We start from the raw sequence: 22,316 nt of genomic DNA on the forward strand, positions 1-22,316 counted from the left end.
TGCTGGAAAGGTAAGAGGGCAGAAACAGAACACAACATATTAAAAGATCAATTGCCTACCTGAAATCCGGTCCCTCTCCATTACTACGGGATATATTTAGCATTCGCGTGTCACAGCCGTCCCTTTTTTCGGTGGCGTCCCCTTCTTTCCCCCACTCTCCCTCCCTCCTTGCCTTGCCTCCTCCTCCTCTTCCAAAAAAAGCTCTTTGTCTGGTCTAATTTCTTCAATCTGTTGCAATCATGAATGCATCCAAATTACCACATTTCCATGTGCTGATCATATGTTTGTGCTCCAAACTGAAGTAGCTTTGTCTCTTTGAAATGAAAAGGAAGAGTAACATAGGAAGAGAAAGAAAGAAAAAAGAAAAAGGGGGTGCATGACCCAAAAAATCCCGTAACTCCCTGAAATACTCCACCAGGAGCAGGAAAACTGGAAATCCCGAGTCCTCTGGAAGACAGTCTTAAAGCTACAGCATGCGAGTGTCCAGGGGAACGCTCCAGCCTCCACAGCTCCCTCTTAATATCCACCAGGAGATGCTTAAGGAACTTGGCTCCTTGCAATAACAGAGTGAACAACTCATCCAGCTTCTCAAATCTCTCCCCGTTTCCCCAGTCTTATTTTTCCTGCTATTTCCTCTCTCCCCTCCTCCTTCCTTGGCTCCAGCATTTGAAAAGCACACGGATCCTTGCACGTTCCCCCACCCTGCCAGGTCTGAAGTTCCGATTCATGCATAAACTATTTGGCTGATGAAGGCTGACTTCATTCCCAGCACAGCATCACGGGCTGCTGCTGCTACCAGGCAGGACCCCAGCGCCGCACGTGTTGACTCGCCCTGTGCATCCCGCCGGAGAGCTTCGCCGCCAGCCCTGGCACCGAGCCCCTCTGCAAAACGGCAACAAGGGGAGGATTTCTGCAGCCAACCCAAAAGTCTCTACGTGGGCAGAAGTCCTTGGTGTTCTCCTCAGTCCCCCAGTGGAGATAAGGCAAAATTTGAGAGTGCTTTTCCTTCCGCGGGATGCCCAGGCAGGGCACAGGGATGCAGAGGGAGCAGAGCAGAGCCTGTCGCCAGATCCTCCTCTCGCGGCTGGGATGGAGGGATGCACGGCTGCAGCGATGGGCTGATCCCTCGGAAACTTCCACTTGGCCGGCAGCCCGGGCAGGCAGCGGGGACGTCACGTTGGCACCTCTGAGACGATGCCCGCGCTGCCTGTGGGCACAGCGCTGCCCAAACCGCCCCACACAACCCTCCCGTGTCATCCGCTGCCAATTCCTATTGATAGTGCAGAGCCTGAGTCACCCAGCCAGATGTGAGGACACAGCTTCCATCCCCAGAGCCGGCAAACAAGCCATCCCTCCCGCAGCCCAGAGGCAGGGACAGCAGATGCCAGCAGGGATGTCACAGCTGCTGCCACAGGCCAGGTGTCCTGGCAGGACCCTTGTGTGCTCAGCATGGTACACGTGAAACTTTTTGCCGCAAAAAGCTCACAGTTCACATGGAAAAAATCACAAGTGTGATAGCTGTGATAGAGCCTGGCACTGCACCCCACAGCAAGGGCAGAAAGACAAATTGTTTCTTGGTTGGATAAATAAACCTCCAAAGAAAAGCTCCAGGCACTGCTGGGACCTTTGGACAGCCTGGAGCTACCTTGAATTGTTTTTCAATATGAGAAATCCTATCAAATGCATGTGCTTTGTCACACAGCAGCTGATGGAGAGTCACTGTCACCAAAACAGAGGCAGGAACATGGCCAACACCAAGCAGCAGGCTCAGGCCAGCACCCCCATGGCACAGGAGATGGGGCACAGCTGGTGGGAGGAAGCTGCAGGAGGGTCCATCCATTGGGGAAATTTCTCTTTAATCCCCAGATGGTTATTCCCTGGGCAGCGAGATTTACATTCCTTCCCAAATTTTTGTTCTTTGCAGTTAAAGCTTTGTATGTTCCTGCTGCCAGTGCCTAAGGCGCTAGAGAGAGGACAATAAGCAATGTTTTCCCAGGCACAGACCAGAACCATGTTTCCTGCCCGAGATCTAGAAAGGTGCCAAACACAAAGCAAGAACCCAAGGGAGCTGCACAGCCCCATACAGCACAAAATCCAGTCTGCTGCCTCCACTGAGCAGCTTTTATTGCTGAACTCCTTATGCTGGAGAGGAAGGGAAAAGCTCAGGGGAAGTATTAAAAAGGAAGAAGGTGAATGGAAAGGAAAAAGGGATGGGGGCAGCACATACATTTGTAGACTTTAACCCATTCAAGACCCAGGTGATCAGGAGGAACAAAAACAAAGGGCATAATTTCTCATGGGGCAGATCACCATGAGGCACTTGGGAAAATGAACCCAAATGAACAACGCAATGGGACTTCAAATTCATAAAACCTTCAGGTAGGTGCCCTCATTCAGACTCCAAGACCTCAAGTAAATTTTAATGGATTCACTTTTAAGGTCCGGTCATGTGTCTCTGAAGCGGTGCTCACAAAGTGCTCCTGCCACCGCCACAGGTAGCAGCAGCTTTGGAGTGTATTTGAGGTGGGTGCTCAGCCACACTGTGCCCACGATGCCAGTGTTGGTATTTGCTCCCTTTGAGGGTGCAGTTCCAGCAACTTGTATCTTATAGGGCTGGGGATCCCTCACTCTCTTCAGTTTTTGAGCAGCTCACCACATGTCTGTTTAAACAGGTATTTGGTGGTTTGTGCATTGTATAAGTCTATATAGAGGAAGAAAAATATATTGCATTTTCTAATAAAAAGGTTGCAAACACATACAGGGTTTGGGAAGGGAACAGTGAAGGCTCTTCCCCTGGCTGGGGCTGTTTTCTCAGTGTTCAAGAACCCCCAGGGCTTCATTTTGACAGAGCCATGGGGAGGGGGAAGAGGAAAACAACTTCTAGGAAACCACCACCATCTACCATAAAAATAAAACCAATGTCCATTTGCAAACAAGAACCTGAAACAAAAGAAGAGCCTTTCTCCGCTGCCTCCCCATGCTTGCTGGGCTGGCACACGGGTGCACACGCTTTCCCTCGCCCCACCTCACAGGTTCAGACATTACCAGGAGCAGGAGCCAGCAGGAAATGCTGCCAGGTGCAGAGAAAGCAAGGAAGGAAATCACAAGAAAGAAAGTAAACCAAACCCTGCTCCAGGCTCAGCTTGAATTTTCTCTCTTACACCTTCCCTAGGCCAGCCCAGCAACACCCAAGCCCTTTGCTAAGCAATAAACTGCCTGCTGTGCATTAACATATAGATAGGCAGGAAAGCTGTGAAGACAGCACAAGCTCACCTTAACCATGGACACGCCACCACAGAGCTCAGGACATCAGTGTGCAGCCAGGAGGGGATTTAGGACTATCGACACTCTCACCAGCAGCAGCAGATACCTGTAGATATTCAGGTAGATCCTACTTGCAATTCCTTGTCTGCCTCTCTAGGTTTATGCTGTGATTACATTCCTGGGGCATTTCATCCAGCAGAAGTGTTATTTTCTTTTCTACCTGCTTCCCACAGTCACAACCAGCTGCTTCTTCCAGGCTGTTAGCAAACCAGCCAGGTATCACCTTCTAACCCCAGCCCTGCTGCTGAGTGAGCTGGAAAGGAAGAACACTGCAAGTCCCTGCAGGGATCAGAGGTTCAAACTGCACTGACGAAGGTGCCGGGAAGCAGCCAGAGCAGGCAAAGACCTCAGGGCCTGGAGAGGCAGGGAAAATGGGAATTCGACAGATTCTTTCACAAGCTCAGCAATCTGCAGCACTGGTTAGCTGGGAGGAGGATACAGAGGGGAAGGACAGTGTGGCAGAGCAAAGCATACTTAAATTATGTTCAGTAAAGCATTTTTACATGAGGAAATGCAGGTCCAAACTCAAACAGTGCAATCAAGTGTTACTCCATTATATTCCCGCTATGCCATTTACCTCCAGGCTGGACCCAGCCAGCAGATGACAGAATCTGAGCCTCCACTGTTTGCTCTAAAAACCTTTCAATTACATTTATATGAGCCTTGAGGATGGGAAAGAAAACACACACTGGCTAAAACTCTCCTTTTCATCAAAAATGAAAAAGGAGATGCCCCTCTTTCCAAGGGAGGGATCTATCCTCTGAATGCTGCTGCCATGTTCTTTGCCAGTTATTTTTAATTTGCCTCCCCACTCCTTCCCCATCTCCCAGCTGGGCAGACGCAGACTTGCCCTGCCCTGGACCACAGCTCTTGGCTGCGCTACACTTGCTGCCAAGCACTATTTTGTCCCTCCATGGTTATTTCTTATGAAAACCTGTATTTGTTCAATGCAGGGGAACACGGATCCTAAGTTACTACTTTTCCCAAACCAAAGACCATGCCTAGGACACAGAGGTCCTTGCCACCCAGAAGCAGTGAGTTGCAGCGAGGGACCTCTGAACCAGCAGCACATCTCCCCTCCTGCCCCAAGCCCATGCAACCTCTTGAGATGATGCCTACACAAGCCTCTCTCTGTCCTGTCCCATCCTGTGGATGGATGTATCTTTAAGGAGAGCCCCTGTTAGAGCTCTCCTCCATGCTGGCTCTCAATCTCTCTGCTTGAAAGCCTCAAACTACCAGAAATCCCTTGCATATCCTCCCTGGGCTTTCTGTTGTGCTTTAGCACTTATGTGTTGAAGTATTAATAGCAGCTGGCAGTGCAGAACAAAAGGTGAGGCAGGACTGGATGCTCATGGTCCCAGGAGAGCACAGGGAGTCTCAGATAAATGTTAACTCTTCTACAATCATCCACTTAAGTTCTCCCTCCCAGACTCTTCCCTTGCCCTCTCAACATTGTTTTCTCCAACTCACTTCTTGAGTCCCCAAAACAGGTCTGTGGTCATTCTCCACCCCGTAGTTGCTGGGAGAAAGCAGATTTCCCAATGGTATTGCTGTACTTGCTCTTGTTTTGAACATTTGCCATTTGTTCTGCACCTTATTGCCTCCTAAACACAGGAATTTTCAAAATATTGCTGTCTGTGGGGCAATCACAGGCAATGGGCTCTGCACAGGTTTCACAACAGAGATGTTGCCTTGGCGCGATGCAGCCAAAGGACACCACCATGGTCTTTCCTTGCCCTTAAGTCCCCACTGCTCAAGAAGGGCTGATCCAGTGAAGGAGAGAAAATAGGGCAGCAGACACTATTTTCATTTAGCAGCAGAATCATCCAGGCCCAGACACTTCTCAGAACATCATAACATACTTTTGACTGGAAATTAAACTACAAAAAAATTAAACCAAAGAGGGACTGCTCCATTGAGTCAGTCAAGAATGCCTCTTGCTACCGCTGCTTTCCATGGACTTTGCTCATTGCTTTCATAGCTACAAAAATTTCTGCAGAAAGACTACATACTTTGCAGGTCAGCCCTGCACATCTACAGTGCTTTATCCACCAACCAACTGCAGAGCTGCATCACAAACAAGCCATCTCTCTGCGAAGAGCATGAAAGGCTGCACTCCCATCTCTTCTGCAGTCTTAGACACAAGATAAATATAGCAAGTAGGAAAGCGGTGCTCTCTGCTGAAGGTACAATTAGGGGTTTTGGTAAGCACTGGCCAGCGCCGGATGCGCCGCAGGCTCAGAGGATGCCTGTGGTGGGCAGCCAGGGCTGGGGAATTCGCCTCTGCCCACGTGATGAGGGACACCAGACTTGGAGGGGAAAAGGGAAAGCTGGGCAGCCACCAGCTGGTTTGCCAACATGCCCAAGAGCAATTTGCAAACTGACATTTCAGCAACAAAAAGACAAAGAAAATAAACACCACAAAGAGACACATATTCAACCAAGAGAAATGTGACCACACGCAGCTGCTTAGGTAACCAGCACTGCAAGAGCTGGCACATACAGACCAGGTCAAGACATACCTGCCCTCCTCTTGGTCGTTTGTCCCCTGTTCCTAAAGGGACAGGTGCCAGACGCTCCACACACACTCCTCCATACTGTCCCATTCTCCCAGTGCCCACTGGCACCTTGGCTGGACGTGTTCTGTCGCTCCCATCAGCTCCAGGATGGCTCCTGCCCACCTGCTGCATCAGTTCCTACACTGTGGGTCAGCCACATCCATCCCAGCACCACCATGTCCCTCACAGGACACAGGCTGGGGCTGGCAGAGGCAATAACAAATGTGTTTCTCTTGCCCAAGGCACTGTGCTCTCCTCTAGAGGACTGGGTTTGTTTTGGTTTGTGTTTTTTTCCTCCATCCTTCACAATGACATAAAACCCTATTTAACTGCCCTTCCACTTCCCTGCTGTCCCACCTTCTCTCTGCTGCAGCTGTTTGAGGTTCTCTCAAAAGACATTTACTCAGAAACACCTGGTCCCAAAGCAATGAATAACCTCAAGGATTACTGTCCCTGTCTGGGAGGAGCTGCACTCTGCACTTCTACACCCCCTTTTCTTCAGGGCCACCCTGTGGAGCTCATCAGCACTCATCAAGAAACCCATATCACACCCCAGCGAGGAAAACAATTATCTTAACGCACAGCAGCTAAAGCCTCCAAGAATTACAGAGCATTAAATCCTCAGTCATTTCTGAACTACTGATCTATATTTCACTGTCTCTAGTTTACTCACACCAGAGCCAACAGTGCCAGGTGCTGTACAAAAAAGCATCAGATCTACCTACTTACATGCAGAGGCCTCTGGAGACTAAAAGAGGCGATATATAAGATTGGAGATGAATCACAGATATTGTAAGGGAACAGGATAACAAGGCAACGCTCAGCCCATCCCCTCAATACTGAACATGCCCGCGGCACATATCACTATTCCTTAATTTCTTAGCTGTGCACACAAGCACCCACGCTCCCTCATTCACTGTAAGTAATTCACGTCTCTGCTTGAAGCACGTGGGAGCCCACAGGACTCCCCCAGGCACCTTGGAGTCCACGTGTCTGCATTACACAAGCACCGTCCTCATGTGTCTGTGCAGGAAACAGAGCACCTGAACCAAGAGCAGCCTTTTCGCTTTAACTTCTTGGTGCCTGGAGTTGGGAATTCCCGCAGAGCTGCACTCGTGGAGCTGCACTGCTGCAGGAGGAACTCTCCAGGCTGGTTGGTGACCAAGCTTCAGTCTTTGCTACTTCACCCTCGTGATGAGAAAGACCAAGAGGACACATGTGAAATGAGAGCTTGTCACTAGGGAGCCCAAGGAGAGCGAGCCATGCACAGGGATGGTCTTTGGCATGGAGATCCACACAGCTGGGGTGACCAGTGTGGTGCTTAGAACAAAGGGGAATAGAAGCTGCCCAAAGAAATTCATATGACCTCATCTAAGGACACATCCAAAGCGATGAGGCTGCAACCACAAGTCTCCAGTTAACCCCTCTGCTGCTCTGTTAAGGTGAAAAAAGCACAGTTTATGCTAAAAACCATCATACTGCAAAGAAAAGTTGCACATCCCATGGCTTCCAGCTGGACCAGAAGTGCCACACTCGCAGCCTGGATCCCAGTATGGCAATGGGAAACCGAAAAAGGGTGCAGTTAAGGTTAGAGTAATCTGAAGGTGTGAACCAAGGTCTGCAGGAGGGGTTCCCAAACTCAGTTTGCTCAGCCACCACAATTACAAGTAGAGGGTGATGCTATGTAGTGAGGGTACCCATGTCTGAGCTGCAGGAGATGTGACAGTTCTGGCAGCATTTCCCTGGGGAAAAAACAAAACTCAAAAACCTAATGGTTTTTATAGCACTCTGAATTAGCTTACATAACAGTAATCACGTACGCTTGACTAGGGAGCCCCTGGCTTTTGACATCTCTCTCATTTATTTCCACTATTCTGGTTAACCTGCAACCTCACAGAAACCAAGTTCTAAAGTTGTTTTCTTATGGACTCCAGGCATCAGGAGAGAAGATGATCCCCAGGGCAAGGCACTAAATCAAGAGAAGAGCAAAATGTGTTGCCATATCTACCGTTAACTCACTGGGTGAATCTGAAGCATCCCAAATTAGTGAACCCTGCTGAAATGCCGTTGACACGATGATGCCAATTAAAGCTATACCCAGAGCTCTGTGTGTTCAGCTCCTGCACCCACCCAGCCAAGTATCTCTCCATCTCAGTGCCCACAGGGAAGGTTCCCCAGATCCACATGCAATGAAAAAGGCACAGGTTTCAGCTTCTCTGCTGCTCTATTTCTTTCAATCATGAAATGCAAACATCAATAACTATTGATGGGAAAACACAAGGCTTAAGCAGGAAAAAGCAAAACAAGACAAGAACTATCTGAGCACATCCTGTTGAAGTTTTGAGGTTAGACCATCTTCTCTCCACTTTTATTAACCCCAGCTAACCAGCTCCTTCAGAAACTTCCAGGTACCATGAACAGGGTGACAGAGCAGTGCCACCATCACAGGGTCCTAGAGCTTGTTCCTCAAGCAAAAGCTTCCAGGCTCACACCACAACCAGCACATTTGACCCACCTCACTCATCCTGCAACTCCTGCCCACACTTGTCCACCTCCTGTGGCTACTGGCCGCTCTGTCTACCACCATAAACCTAAAGGGTGGACAAGGGGCTCAAGCTGGCACAAACAACAAGCAGTTGGGCATGAGACTCCCCCAACTTCACACCCAAGAGAAATACTTAGACACTGTGAGACAAACTGCCCTGACGGAGGTTTCATGACATCAGTGAGTGCCCCTTTCCAAAGCAACCCAGATAGCTGGCAATGAGCTTTGTGCCTCTTTAAATTATGCCCTATGCTTCCAAAAAGCACCAAGACAAGTTGTGGTTGATCCTTGTCCAACTGCTGATGATGCAGAAGTGGGGCCACGAGCGCCCTGTCTTTTTTTGGATGGAAAAGCTGTGCCTGCCCCTGCTGTGCTCGGGCCAGCTCCAGGCAGCCAGACAAAGGCTGAAACAGGAAAGCTGAGGCACCTGCTCCCCTCCCACCCCTCTGGGACCTTCTCATGAACAAAGCACCTGATTCACAAACAGCACCAGTGCAGGAGCAGTTCTGCCGCAACACAACTGCAAGGCATCCTCCTTCCCTGCATTCACCTACACAGAAAAAACATGCAGTTTAAGTAAATCAGTAAACTCTACCTTTTTCCGGACCTTCCTGCATTACCCCCGCCAGGGAAGTTCCTTCCTCTTAGCAAAAACTGAGTTGTAGGCTGGAAACAAATCAAAGTACAGAGCACAGCTGGCTGCCCGAGAGGAATACGACACTGATTTCTTCCACTCCAACTGCTCTGGGGCTGTTTTCTGGCCAACTTGGGAACACATCACTGCTCCAGATGGCAAATGTCAGCACATTTCTGTGTTTCAGATTCACCAGGTACAGTTGAAGGAAAATGAAGTGGGAGTAACTTCCGTGACACGTCATTAACTCCGCAAAAATATTGCCCTGAGCTACCCACATCAGGCAACGGTGGCATTTTAGGGGCCACAATTCTGAACTTTGATGGAGCCTCTTATAAAGGGCTTCTTCCCACTCCCCTCCTCTTTCTCTGCCCATGTCTAATTGCACATTGGACAGAGCCTCCAAACCACTCATAAAACTCAACCTTATGGGCAAGATCCCATTTTCTAATTGAAGGGGGACGGTGCCAAGCCCCAGACATCATCTTTGTCCTTCCAGCCCTTGAGCTGAGGTCCTCCCAGCTCTCATTTATCAGCATATACCCCAGGATGGTTCTTCTGGCCACACTGAGGGGCAGCCCGGAGCCAGACTAATATGACTATTAATGCTATAGAAAGGAGGAGCCAGAAGACCAGCTCCATGCGCCTTCCACTGAATGGGCCCTGCTTTAGGTTTAACACAGCACCTTCAAGGTGCTGGACATCAGAAAGAGCTTCTGTACCAATAATTGTGGCATTTTTTTGTATAACCAGAGCCCTGTTACAACTGTGAGAGGCTTCAACACTGTCATGAACTGACATCTCCCCCTTCCCAGGGCATTCCTCAGGTACGGTGTGATTTTTAAGACCAATTTCGCAGCCAAATAAAACCAAACTGAGACAGAGCATAAGATTCAGATATCCCTAAACATACCTACCTGAAGAAATTATAGTCCACTCCAATCCTATGGGAATATGGGTTCCTCCAAGCAGCTTATTCTCCCCATCCTAAAATGCTCTCAGGCCCTCTGATAACCTCCAGCTCTCTCCATTGACCAACCCAGACAATTCCCACCTCACTGGTTTACCTAGGACTACACATCAGGCCTGTACAAAACAAACGGAGGCTCCAAAACCCCAGAGAACCACTGCTCACTGAGCAATTCTGGATGCTAATGCTACACAACCGCTTTCAAAAGGACAAGTAAAGTTGAGAGGAGTCACAGAACAAGGTCAGATGTCCATGTTCCCACTGTCCTTGCGTGTCCCAGGCAATACATGGTGTGTAGATGACTGTGGCTCCCTAGACCCCAAGAGCTGGTGGCTGTGGAACTGCATGTCATCCTTGTCTTTGTTTAGGGGGTCAAAGAGCCCAAAGCAACTCCCTTCTGTGATGCTTCATTTATAATCATCCCAACCCCAATTTATCTTCTACAGGATTAAAAGCTTCGGGATGCAAGGCCAGATGTGCAGAGGGGAAAATCTGGACCTGAAACAAGGGGAAATTGAGCTGCAGTTATATGGAATCATAAATATTTACTGCAATGTAAACTGGAGCACTGAGCTACTCATTTGATTTTCACTTGAAAAAAAATACTAAAATTTAAAAGGTCTCTCACCAGAAAAGTTGAAAAGTATATAATTAGAGTCTAAAGAAAACAAACTTGAACAAATGTGCTGTGTCTTTCAATTTAGATTCTCTGCACTCCAGTTACCTTTGGAGCTGTACCAATTCCCCTTTCTGTCCTCAAACATCTATATATGAAAACATGCGGTGCCAGGGCTGAGACTGCAATCTTGTTTTTGCACATGCAGAAAACAAACACACACTTCAGTTCAAAACTGCTAATTCCTGCGCTGGTGGCCAAGTTCTGAAGCGTCAGCTTTAAAATGCAGCTCAGTTCTTCTGGACTGAACAATCATTGCCACAAAGCTTTAGCACCCAGACCAACACTGCAACTTCACGCTAAACTATCACTCACAGCATTTTTCCTGCCATTTCACCCTAGTTTGGGGTGCAGTATCCTACCCTAATGGTATTTACACCCTCCCACAGATACATCAGAACATCAGGGTTGGAGATGGTGACAGTGCCGGGCTGTGAAGCTCCAGATGCAAAGCAGCAAGTGTCCCAGCAGCAGGACAGTGTCACAGTGTGCCACATCCCATCACCCTTGTCTGTGTCATAACGCAAATACCTGTCTCTGTGCTCATCACTAGAGTTTGATGAGGGCCAGGTAGGCAGTATCACAGCTCCCAGGATGTTTAAGCACACATTTAACTGGATGACTGTGACTAATCTCCATTCTGTATGTGCTGATGCCTCAATAGAGCAAAACGCTGAAGCCCCAGCTCTGGGAAGGCATCATGAGGGTGGCTTTTCCTCCTCCCACCCATGTGGAGGGAAAAGCTGAAAATGTCTGTTTTGATAAGTACATCTGGGATCTGAGACAGGATATGAGGGCTGAGGAGATGAATTGAAATAGCAAATTAAGCCTGGAGGGAGCAACTGTGAGTGACAGAGAGACCACAGGCATGGGAATGGATGAAAACCCCGAACCAGGCGTGGCCAGAGCAGGGTGTTGAGGAGGTGATGGGGGGCTCTTGGGGAGACAGGCTGATTGCAGTAAGGAACAGAGAGACAACTGTCAGCACCCCGAGAAAAGGAGGAGGCAATGCCAAGGGGAGGTCAAACAAACACGAAGGAATATTTCAACTGCAGCAAAACACCTGCTAAGAAAGATAAATGTCCACAATGTACAAAGGACTGCAATTCTGGAGACAGATGCTCTCCACAGGGGTTTGGAGCGTGGAGCAGAACTGTCCATCGGGGGAACAAGCAGAGCCAGCAAAAGGGACAATCAAAAGGAAAATCCCAGAAGCCAGCTGTCTCAGCTTCCTTTAGGGTATTTTAGATGAAAATGGGGAAATTTTCTATTCCCAGGGGATAATTTGGGGCAGGTCAATACAGGTGAGCACCAGGGACGTGTGTCTGTCCCCAGGCAGTCCCAACCAGTGTCACACACACACAAGCAGCGCTCTCAGGCTCAGGCACTCACAAGCACCAGGACTTCTACTACTGCTTTTCTCAGGCTAGAAAACACCTTTTCCAAGGAAAAAACCCTCCCACCTGCTTCCTTCTGAATCAGAAACAGCTTCAGAAACATTAAGCCACAATTAGAAGTGTAAATTTAGTCATAAGCACATATAATCCATAAATCTCCACATCCAATAAAAAATAATAGCTAAGGAGAGTATGAAAGAGCCGTTAATTACTAAAGCTGTATTTCAGCCTCAGGCTATTCCCCCTTTCTGTTGCTCTGTGTTAGACCCTTTACATTACAATGGGGATTTCTAATTATTCTCTCCAGATCCATTATTCAGTAACTAATTAATCTTTTATTTGCTCTCTCTTAATATTTAAAAATTATACTGTTTTTAAATATATATATATATACACTGCTCTCTCTCTGCAGCCTAGAGAGCTGTGCAACTATTAGCAGCCAGCTTCCCCTTCCCAGATGTGGCCACTGGACAGCAGGCAGGAGATGCAATTTCTGAGAGTTACCTCTTACATTTTATTCTTTTTTCCTAATTTTTTTATTGGATGAGGATGTTTCAAAGAAAGAAATTAATTCTACTTACTTGGACTTGTCTGGTCACTGAGTCTCCGAAGTCTCCCGCTGGAGGTCCGGGTGATTCCTAAGGCAAGAAGAAGGTTCGAATGGGCCAAGGGAGTTCATGTGAATACAGTATATGTGGAGCAAGCTCATCTGCTATGAGTCTACATCTGGCAAAGCACATTTTCTGTTGGGAATCTGCTATGCACAATCACCTCTGTAATCAAAAGAATGTTATACATTATTTTAAACAGAAAGACACTTGAGGAGAGACCTCTACCTTTCCCTGAAGATAAATATTATTCAAACATATCAAACCCACAAACATACTTAGGGTTTCCAGAAATAGCAGAGAGAACTTCTGAAATCACTAAGTGGGACACACACCTTCACCTGCTCCAGGATATTTAATCCTAGAAACAAGTGCAGCATTTCCAGAGGCAGGTTTCCTCACTGAGAGAAGCAAGCACAGGAATTTAAGGACCAGCACATGCCCTGTGTTGGCAGAGAGCTCAGCAAGGAGGTTCCTGCAAGGAGAGCAGAGATCACTTTTCAGAGGCGCTTGGCCACTCCAGCCAGCTCAAGGACGGCAGCAGCTCCCGCGTTCAGCATCACAGGAAAGCGAGGGGCGACTCTTCTCTGGCCAGGCTGCACCCATCATCCTGGGAATGCATCGTGTGTTCCAGGCAGATTCACACCAGAACACAGCGATCCAAATGTTGGGTAATTCTGCTCCATGTCTTTCAGTGGTAAAGTATTTATCACACTCATTGGGGTAGCACAGGGTTAATTCACATGCACTGTGCTAGGAAAAAATATACAGACATCTTAACCCACCCTACATTATACATTACTTTGAAAGGCAAAACCCAGACACACCTATCTCCTCCATCCCCATTGCACAAAGTAATTGGTAACTCCTAAACTTTTACCTGCCTCCCAGACTCCGGGCAACACTCCTAATCCATCAGCAACTCATTTAATTTCTCTGCCACCTCAGCTGCCTATTTGTGAAGTGACAGCTGCCATAATACATTTCCTAGGTATGCTGAACAAGAATTCACCTTAACAAGCATTGGTTAAAACCCAGCCATATGTGGAAACCGTATTTTGATTAGTGCCTCAGTTTCTCTTTTCTTAGCACAATAAAAGTGGACACAAATACAGTGAACCACCTCACGCAGGATGTTACACTCTGAAACTACCCCCAGTGCTGTGATTTGCCAATACAGGAATTCCTGGAAGGTTGGGCAGCTCCTCAGTCTTTGGTGGGTCCTGCTGGAGGAACAGCAGCTCCAGGATTGTGTCCACCATCCCAGATACCAGATGCTGCAGCTGTTGAGCTCCAGAATAGAGCTACAAAGGCTCCTCAGCTCAACACAAGCCTGACTACACCCATATTTTGAATTGGGATTTCTGCTCTGTAAACTGGTATGAAACTCCCAGATTTTTTTTGTGAAGCTGTTTGATTAAAAGTGATGGACTTTAAACAGGTATCTCCTCACCGTCTACCAGATCTGTCTGACAATAAGCAAAAGGATTTAACCAGCACCAATTTAAGCTGCAGAGCATCCTCAAACTGTGACATGTAACATAGTCACAACCTTACAAACCCCATCAGCTGGAAGAGGTTGCACAAAAAAAAGGCAGGAAAACTTTCATACCAATGAGCCTGGGGGGAAGGGAAAGAGCTGCCTGGCAACTTGACATGGAAATAGTGTCTCATGCTTAGAAACCTCTGCTTATAAATGCATGCATATATATGTGTGTGTATTCTCTCTGCCTTTCCATTTTTAACATAAAAAGCTTCTGTGACTCCAGAGTTGTGGCTGAACCACAGGGCCAGTCCCAGGGAAATGGTGGGAGAACCCCAGAGCCGTCTCCCCCCACCGAGCTCTGCCCCAAAAAGAGCATCACCAGCCAAAGGGCCAAAAATAGAGCCGGGACTGTCCACCCGCACGTGTGAACACCCCGTCTGTCTTCTCAAGAGCTTTATCTGCATTGCAATGGGCCACAACGCTGCTACACGCATCACTCAGCCTGCAGCTCCCATTGCTGACAGCAAGAAGGGCTGAAACTTCCAGGAGCTTGAACAGTATAACCAGCATCATAAATTTTAATCATATTTTTTCTATTAAACCCAGTTCCTGATTTTTTTCTTAATTCTTTTCTTCCCTCTAAATGTCTACTGCTGCTGGCAAGAATGAAAAGGCATATTTCCTCTGCTAAACAGTTTTAAATAGCACTTCTTCAGCCAAGCTGTAAGAGCACTTAAGTCCTGGCTCAGGTCCTTGCTGAGAACAAACACCTCTGCTTTGTTTGCGTGCGGGCAAGGTGCGGTGTCGAAATCCGGCTTTCATAGTTGCTCAAAAACCAGAAAAAAGTCCCTTATGAGTGGCACACTGAAGAACGCAGATATGCAGCCATGCTGAGGTAGTTAAATGCATCCTTTTATGTTCAAATACTTCATTCGGTCTGCGGCAAAGCAGGACAGAAGCGAAATGAGGAGCTTACAAGCTTGGACAGGATCGCACGTAGGAAATGGCTTTATTCCCTTTAGCAACGACTCCAGTGGAAAAACACACACAGGACTCCAAGCATCCAGCACAGCACAGCCATCAGTGTCCATGTCCTGAGCCTCTGCCTTTCATGCAAGTATTTCTGAGAATATCCACCCGCGTGTGTGGATGCACTGTCTTGAAGGTTTTCTCCAGGGAACTGCAAATTATTCTTCACACCCTCTACAAATAAGTAAACCCAAAGGTGAACAAGTTGGATTGATTTGTTCTGTATTGGAGACAGCATGAGAAGGACATTTTTCTGACAGCTGTTGCTTCAATCTCTCTTAACATTAATAATACATAATAATGCTGTTAATCCCCTTTCAACAAAAGGGAAAATAAGGAGCAAACAAGCAATTTGTACTGTTCTCCCAAACCTTAATAGTGAATTTGGAAAGAGGAGGGAGCACTACAGAGTCCAAGCCAAGCCTGCTATCCATGATGCCCCGCTGCCCCTGCACCATGGGAGGATCCAGACAGTCCTGGAAAGCAGATAAACAGCAGAGAAAGCTGGCAGCAAGGCAAGACGGAAGAGCAGATCCATCAAGAAAAAGAAATAAAATGAAAAAGCAACAGCTAAAAATATGCTGCTCTGAACACACTGCCAGGAAGCGGCGATGCGGGCAGGACTGGGGAACATCGGCGTGCTGAGCGTGTTCTGGGGTTACCTCTATTTATAGCGTGGAAGCAGCAGGATGAGCCCTGGGTTTGGGCTGTGGGGCTGTGAAATGAAAATCAAAGGTTTCCACCCCAGACGCAATGTCTCTGATTCTTGCCTCTTAACGCAGTTCAAATGCCCTCAAGCCATGCTATAAATTTATTGAGTGCACTGGACTAGGAAACATAATGAAATATGCCTTATTTAGCTGAAAGTAGGAATGCTTCCCCACATCCCCAGCAGAACAACTTCAAAATGGAAGAGTCCAGCAGTTAAAACTCAGTCAATCCAAGGACAGTTCATTCAAGCCAGCGGATGTGCTGCTGCAGGACGGAGTTATAACATTTACAGAGCTCACCCTCACTTTGGCTCACTGGCTGAGCAATATTTCTTTCCATATTTTATAATCAATGACTAACTCCCTCCAGATCCACAGGCTGGGGCCATGCGGCACAGCACAAAGGCAGCGGCAAAGGACACAGGGCTTCTCCAGGGTCTCCTTCAAAACTGCTGAGGCCAAAATTGGCTCCAACAGGGATGTGTCAATGGAAGCGAGACCTCAGCCAGGCTCACACTTAAATCACTCCCTCCAGAAAACACTGGGCCAAATGTTCTACTATTTCAGGCTTCTTGCAGCTGCTGATAAAACACAACACGGATGTAAAGCATCCCTATATTGAAATGGGAGCTTTTTATAGACACTTGCCCTGATGCAGGGGATGCAGACACAGTACAGGGCAGCAGGGAGACCGAGTCCAGCCCGTCTTGAGAAACTGTCCTTGCTATAGTGTGACTTTTCTGTTTCACTTTGCTGAATCTGAACCTAGAGCTAACAAGGGAACTGCCAGAGATGTTCATCTCCAATACAGTCGATATGTGTGTTCTCCAAAATAGAGTTTTTGCATGATACACCCCAAACATTTTATGTGTGCATATAATAGTGAAAGATCACTTAGGATTTATTTTCTCCTCACAGTAAGCAATCAATGCCACTATATAATGTAAAAAAACAACAACAAAAATAAAACAAAAACAAATAAAAACCAAATCAAAAAAACCCCAAAAGAACAAATGAGCAATTTCCATTATCAAGAGAAACCACAGAGTGCAGACAAACAATGGAGGATGTAACCCAGGAACTTGCTTTCTCTACACAGTCCAGTAAAAACAAAAACCCAAATAAACAAAAGAACCCAAACTAAAAAAAGGTCATGTTGGAAAGGGATGGGCCAAAAACAGCAGGAGTCAGCTGGAGTCAGCAAAGCGGCACCAGCTCAGAGCAGCCAGTGCGATCCTTGCTTCTGTTAAATGCATTTCATAGTGAGTCCGAGATCAGATAATTCAGCTGCCTCCTTCACCCAGCACAAAGACAGCAGGGTGTGCAGACAGCTCTGGAGACATGTCGCCATCCAAGACCAGTTTCATCCTAAGGATATTTCCACTCTCCTGGAGGGGACAGGTCAGAGCTGAGCCATGGAGCTGTCCTTGGACTCCACCACCTTTAGTACTGGGTGGTGTGAGACCCCCCCAGCAGAACAACACTTCAGAAGTGTCCAACAACACCTACACAACCCCAGCACTTTAGAGCTGGCTCACTGCAGAGGCACCCAGCCCTACCTCCTCTCATCCATCCTGCCCTTCACCATCTCCTCAGGCCACCCCTGCTGCCTGCTGGGGAGAACAGAAGATGACAGCAAGGATGTCACCTCACCCTGCAGCAGATGCAGAGCTGGCACAAGTACCATGGCAAACTGCTGGGACAGAGCTTTCCACTCCCTTTTAGGATGTGAAAATCCATCACAACATTCTCAGGACAATACAGGGTGTGAAGTTTATCTAAATTTTTCTGCTTCACAGCTACTACCCAGGCAGCAACCTAGAGAACTGTCTTCACCAGCAGCTGTATTTCATCCTGCTTCACACGGACAAGCTCTAGAAGCTCCTTAGATAAAATGGCTGGAGAAGACATCACCAGTAACGAGGCCACAACCACCACCTCAGTGGCTTCTCCAACATACCAACATACTGCTGGAGATGGAGCTGCGAAGTTTGAACGCTGACACAGGACGTTGCCTACAGAGGTAGAGCCCTGCACATGGGGCTGTGGGTGTCACCGGAGACAGGTGGGGACAGCGGGGCTTTGGAGGAGCTGAAGACTGCAGAGAGATGTCTGTTTGCAGAGTAGCAAAGGAAAGAATCTCAGTTGCTTCAAACCTAAGTCCAATGAGCCACGCAACTGCAACTTCACTTCTATGAACTTGAAATCCACTGGTAACATTAACCTCAAAAGGAATATATTTTTTGAAAAAGGAAAAAAAAATCATGTTCATTTCCAGCACTAATCAGAAACATGCACCGAAGAATAAAAGACACTTTTCCAGATTCTGTATAATAAAGACTCTTGACAAAGAGGCTGAGCACAGCTAGAAAAGAAGCCTTCAACCCATGCACATGGTTTCATTCTGGATTGAATATCTCTGGCAGCAAACTGAGCTTTCACTGGGATGGAGGGATGCTGATGGAACAGAGGGATGCTGATCCCAAGGGACATTACAGACTCAGAAAAAGACCACTACCTTCTCCAACACAGCTACCACCCCATGGGTAGAAAATTTGCGTCAGCAAGACTGATGTATTCCTACCACAATGTTATACTTCTGGCAGGTGCCAAACACATTCCAACACTAAATGCCCCAAAAGCTTGCACTACTGATAAGAAACAGCAAGATTTAAGCCTCAGTTTTACCAAGATTAGAAAGGCTTCCCAAAGGCCAACAGTGACTTGCTCAGAGCTCCTGGCCACAGCAAAGGGGTAAATCAGGTAAAAGGAACAGTCTTGCACATAGTGGTAGAAGATGACAGAGGACCCAGCACTTTAACCTTGGCTCAAGCTTGGACTTTGATTCAAGATTTCAACTCAAACCACAGTAATTCTCAGGAAATGAATTAATGCATCCATACAGCTCAAGGCCAGAAAATTGCCCTGACCTGAAAAAGCAACACTACACATCTTTATCAGCCATCCTGATTTCAAGCTCGTACTTGAATGAAGTCTTGACTTTTCAGATTCATTCTCAATGTCAAGATTAAAACGTCAGAGTGACCCCAAGTGCTTTTGCAACTTGCTCAGCAGTTCAAGTGGCTTTCAAAGAGTGCAGAGACCTTGCCTGTACCCTGAGTGTTTATTCTGAGGTGAGCAAACTCAATCCTCAGATATTCCTTTGATAGAAATAACACAATCATTTCACCACTCTTTGTGATGGTCTGTTCCTTACTGCCCACAAATTCCTCACAGCTGATAGTCATTCTGAGATATGCTGGACAACCACAAAAGCACAAAAAACATTAGCACAAGCAGTTTTTTTATACAAAAAAGCATGTTAGTCATCATCTGTGATCCTTCTGGTTACAGTATTTCAGTGATGTGGCCAGGCAGCAGAGGGGATGCCACATCACCACACTGACACATCAGATGACTTATACAAATGCGTATTTATAATGCAAGTATCCACACAAATTGGAAGGGACTGGAAAAACAGGCCTTTTGTATGTACTGTCAGTTTTGGTGGTTTATGTGATTCTTCCACTTAGCAGCAGAGAGAAAGGAAAAGGATTTCTAAAGGAGCAGAAGACTTGTTCTGGTGAAGCTTTGCCGATTGGGAACGGCCCTGGGAACTACTGTCAAGTGTAAAATTACTTCCAGTTCGCTGTTGAAGCTAAACGGATTTCCAAAGAGATCTTGTCGCTCTGAATTTACCCTGTCTTCACCACACTCCTCATTTGCTCACAGTCCTTTGCTTCTGAAATCCAAGAGAGAAGCAGCAGGACCTAAGCGCCACAAACAGCATCCTCGGGACATTATCACTAAGTGAGGGGTTTTTGCACGGATGTGCCACAGAGCTCAACGCCATCACAACAGCAGCTCAAATCTGGTCCCATGTTTCTGCAGAGCCTGCAGCATCCCAACAGAGCTGGGAAGGAGGGAAGGCAGCTGAACCCATCCAAGCTGCAGCCTTGCTCAAAAAAGGAAATAATCAAGCTCCTACACTAACCAGCTGCCACAAAAGCTTCAGCAAGCTAGAAATGTTTTAGTTAATGATTAACATTAGTAGCACAAGAGTCCCCAGGAGACTGAATGGACAAGGGATAAGGCTTAGCACACAGAGCACTGTGTAAACAAAACAAAATAAAGGATCACTGCTCATCTTTTGCCTTCCAAAAACCCCAAACGTTTACAGCACCCAGGCTCAGGAGTGCACCTAACTTGTCTCAGCTTTGTCTGGCAATGGCCATGGTTTAGCTGGAAAAAACTACTGTCAGATTTGAAGGAGGGGAAAGGAATTTTAAAGCCACAATTTGGTATTTCCATATGGGTCAAATACTCCCAAGACACCCCACAGCTCTCCTCCCCACAGGCTCGTTACACTCTGGCTCTGACCACACAGGAGAACTGGTGCAAACTTCCCAGCCCAGCGTCTGGCTCTGTGCCGCATTCTGACACCCTGCTCAGCTTTAGCACGCTAAGCAGCAATGTGTTACTTCAGAGAACAAAAAATCATCCTTTCTTATACTTTTAAAACAATTTCTTGATTTCCTCTTGTAACCTCAATGCAATCCAAATTTCATTTTTCAGCCCCAGCATTTGCTCAGTAACAACTCACTGCTTCCCTGCTCTTGTTTCAGACACACACAACTTGTGTTTCAGATGGTCCCCCTGCAACAAACATCGCTGGATTTATCATCAGAGCCCTGCAAGCCTGGGGCTGCCATCAGGATGTAATACAGACCCCTTCTGTTTGCCAGGCTCTGAAAGGCAAATGTTGATTTTTCCCAGAGAGGGATGGGGGTGCATAAAGGAGAAAAGACCAGAACAAAGAGGCAGCGGCTCACTAGCCAAAGGGCTGCCGACACCAAAGGGCAGAGGTTAAGGGTTCTCCTGAGCCCGGGTGACCCACCAGGACAACCCACCGGCTGTTGGCGGAGTTGAACCAGTGCCTGTAGCTAAATGGGGCACCCAGAGCAGACCTGGCCACTTGGGACTCCCCAGCCTTGGTGAACAACTCATTCACCACTGGAGGAGATAAGAGGCAGCCTTTGGTTTTCAGAGCAGCATCTGACTCTGAAGACGCTACAAAGGGGAAAACTCAGCCAGGGATTTTACTTAAATTCAAACTGCAAGTCCAAGTCTCATTCCAGATATGTGATAAAGTGTCCTTTCCCTTTGCCAAGTACAAGAGATGCTCCACTGCAACCACAGAAGGAGCCAAGGCACCACAGTCACCAAATCCCATTCCCTTCCTAGCCAGAAACTCAGACAAATACAGAGTTAAGATTCACAAACTGTCCAGCCACTCCATTGAGAACAGGTGATCTTGGAAAAGCATTGAGCTCAAGCAGACGATGGTCACTTCTCTCCCTGCAAACATCCACACAAACATACTTAGGGCTAGAAATCCTGCCCAGAGCATCCCTAGTGCAGCAGCAGCCTGAGCATGCACAATTTGAAGTCTGTGTTCATAAAACAATGGGGTTTATTTTCTCTGGTAGGTGCTCTGTAATACTCTGATACTACACAGAATTGCCTGGAAATCAGCAAGCCTGAGACCCAAGCTGCAGTTCAGAACCCAGCTCCCTGGTAGCCCTACACAAGAAATAGAAGCTCAGAGTCACAGCTGCTCCCTTGGGGCAAACATCCACATCCTAGCATTTCTCTTTAGCCCCAACTCCAGTCAAATCCTGATTCTCTGTTCCTTTGAGGCTGACCTGTCTCAGGAAGATGCTGAGGTGGGTGGCTGGGGGGACCAGCTCAACTGTTGGGACACCAGCCACCTGCAGACAGAGGACTCAGGAACATCTCAGTGGCCATCACAGCTCTACCATGACTTGTTGCACGTAGCTTCCCTCCTCCACATGTCCCTTTCTCTGCCTGTGAAATGAGGTGTCAAACACTTCCCCTGCTTACAGGAGCAGAAGACATGTATTATTTAATGTTTTTACATTTTAGCTGTGCTGTAAAGAATGATTCAGGCACTATCTATAGACGACTGAGGTAATGTCCGCTGTACTTAAACATCAGGGAAGAAGGGAAGTTACAAATTGAGACTACAATGAAGCCCTGGACCCATAAAATTGAGGATTTTCTCCCATTAAGTCTGCCCAGAAGTAGTCAAGGCAATCCAGCTTCCTAAGCTAGTAACATTCTTTGAATGTTTTTCCATGTATCTTACAATTATATTTAATAGTGGCTGCAGCAGGGAAGTTGGAATAGAACTTCAGCCAGTTTTTAGGGTGTATTCGAGTGCCTAATGTTGCATATCAGCTTACACAAGAGTTTGCAAAAGTGCCTTTACAAACTGTATTACTACTCCATCTCTATCTTGAGAGAGCCTAAATGCATCTTAAAAACATCAGTGCTCCACTTAAGTTCTCTCTTCCAT

The 22,316-nt window shown here is 47.2% G+C and overlaps 1 protein-coding gene across 12 annotated transcripts in view; it reads right to left on the reverse strand.

Moving 5' to 3' along the window:
• SEPTIN9 (septin 9) overlaps positions 1–22,316 on the reverse strand; it is a 142,529-nt gene that overhangs the window by 86,484 nt on the left and 33,729 nt on the right. For 6 of the 12 annotated variants that reach the window (XM_021288573.2, XM_005503130.4, XM_021288574.2 and 3 more), the window contains one exon: positions 12,686–12,742. The exons of 1 other annotated variant lie outside the window; for it this stretch is intronic. In XM_021288573.2, the coding sequence (XP_021144248.1) occupies positions 12,686–12,742 (57 nt within the window). Of the gene's footprint in view, positions 1–59; positions 1,082–3,273; positions 3,366–9,022; positions 9,072–12,685; positions 12,878–13,047; positions 13,237–22,316 lie in introns of those variants that run through there. 5 more of the 12 variants (XM_021288562.2, XM_065034700.1, XM_021288580.2 and 2 more) reach the window with 5 other exon arrangements.

The sequence above is a fragment of the Columba livia genome, chromosome 18, assembly GCF_036013475.1.
Source record: "Columba livia isolate bColLiv1 breed racing homer chromosome 18, bColLiv1.pat.W.v2, whole genome shotgun sequence".
NCBI classification, from domain to species: domain Eukaryota; kingdom Metazoa; phylum Chordata; class Aves; order Columbiformes; family Columbidae; genus Columba; species Columba livia.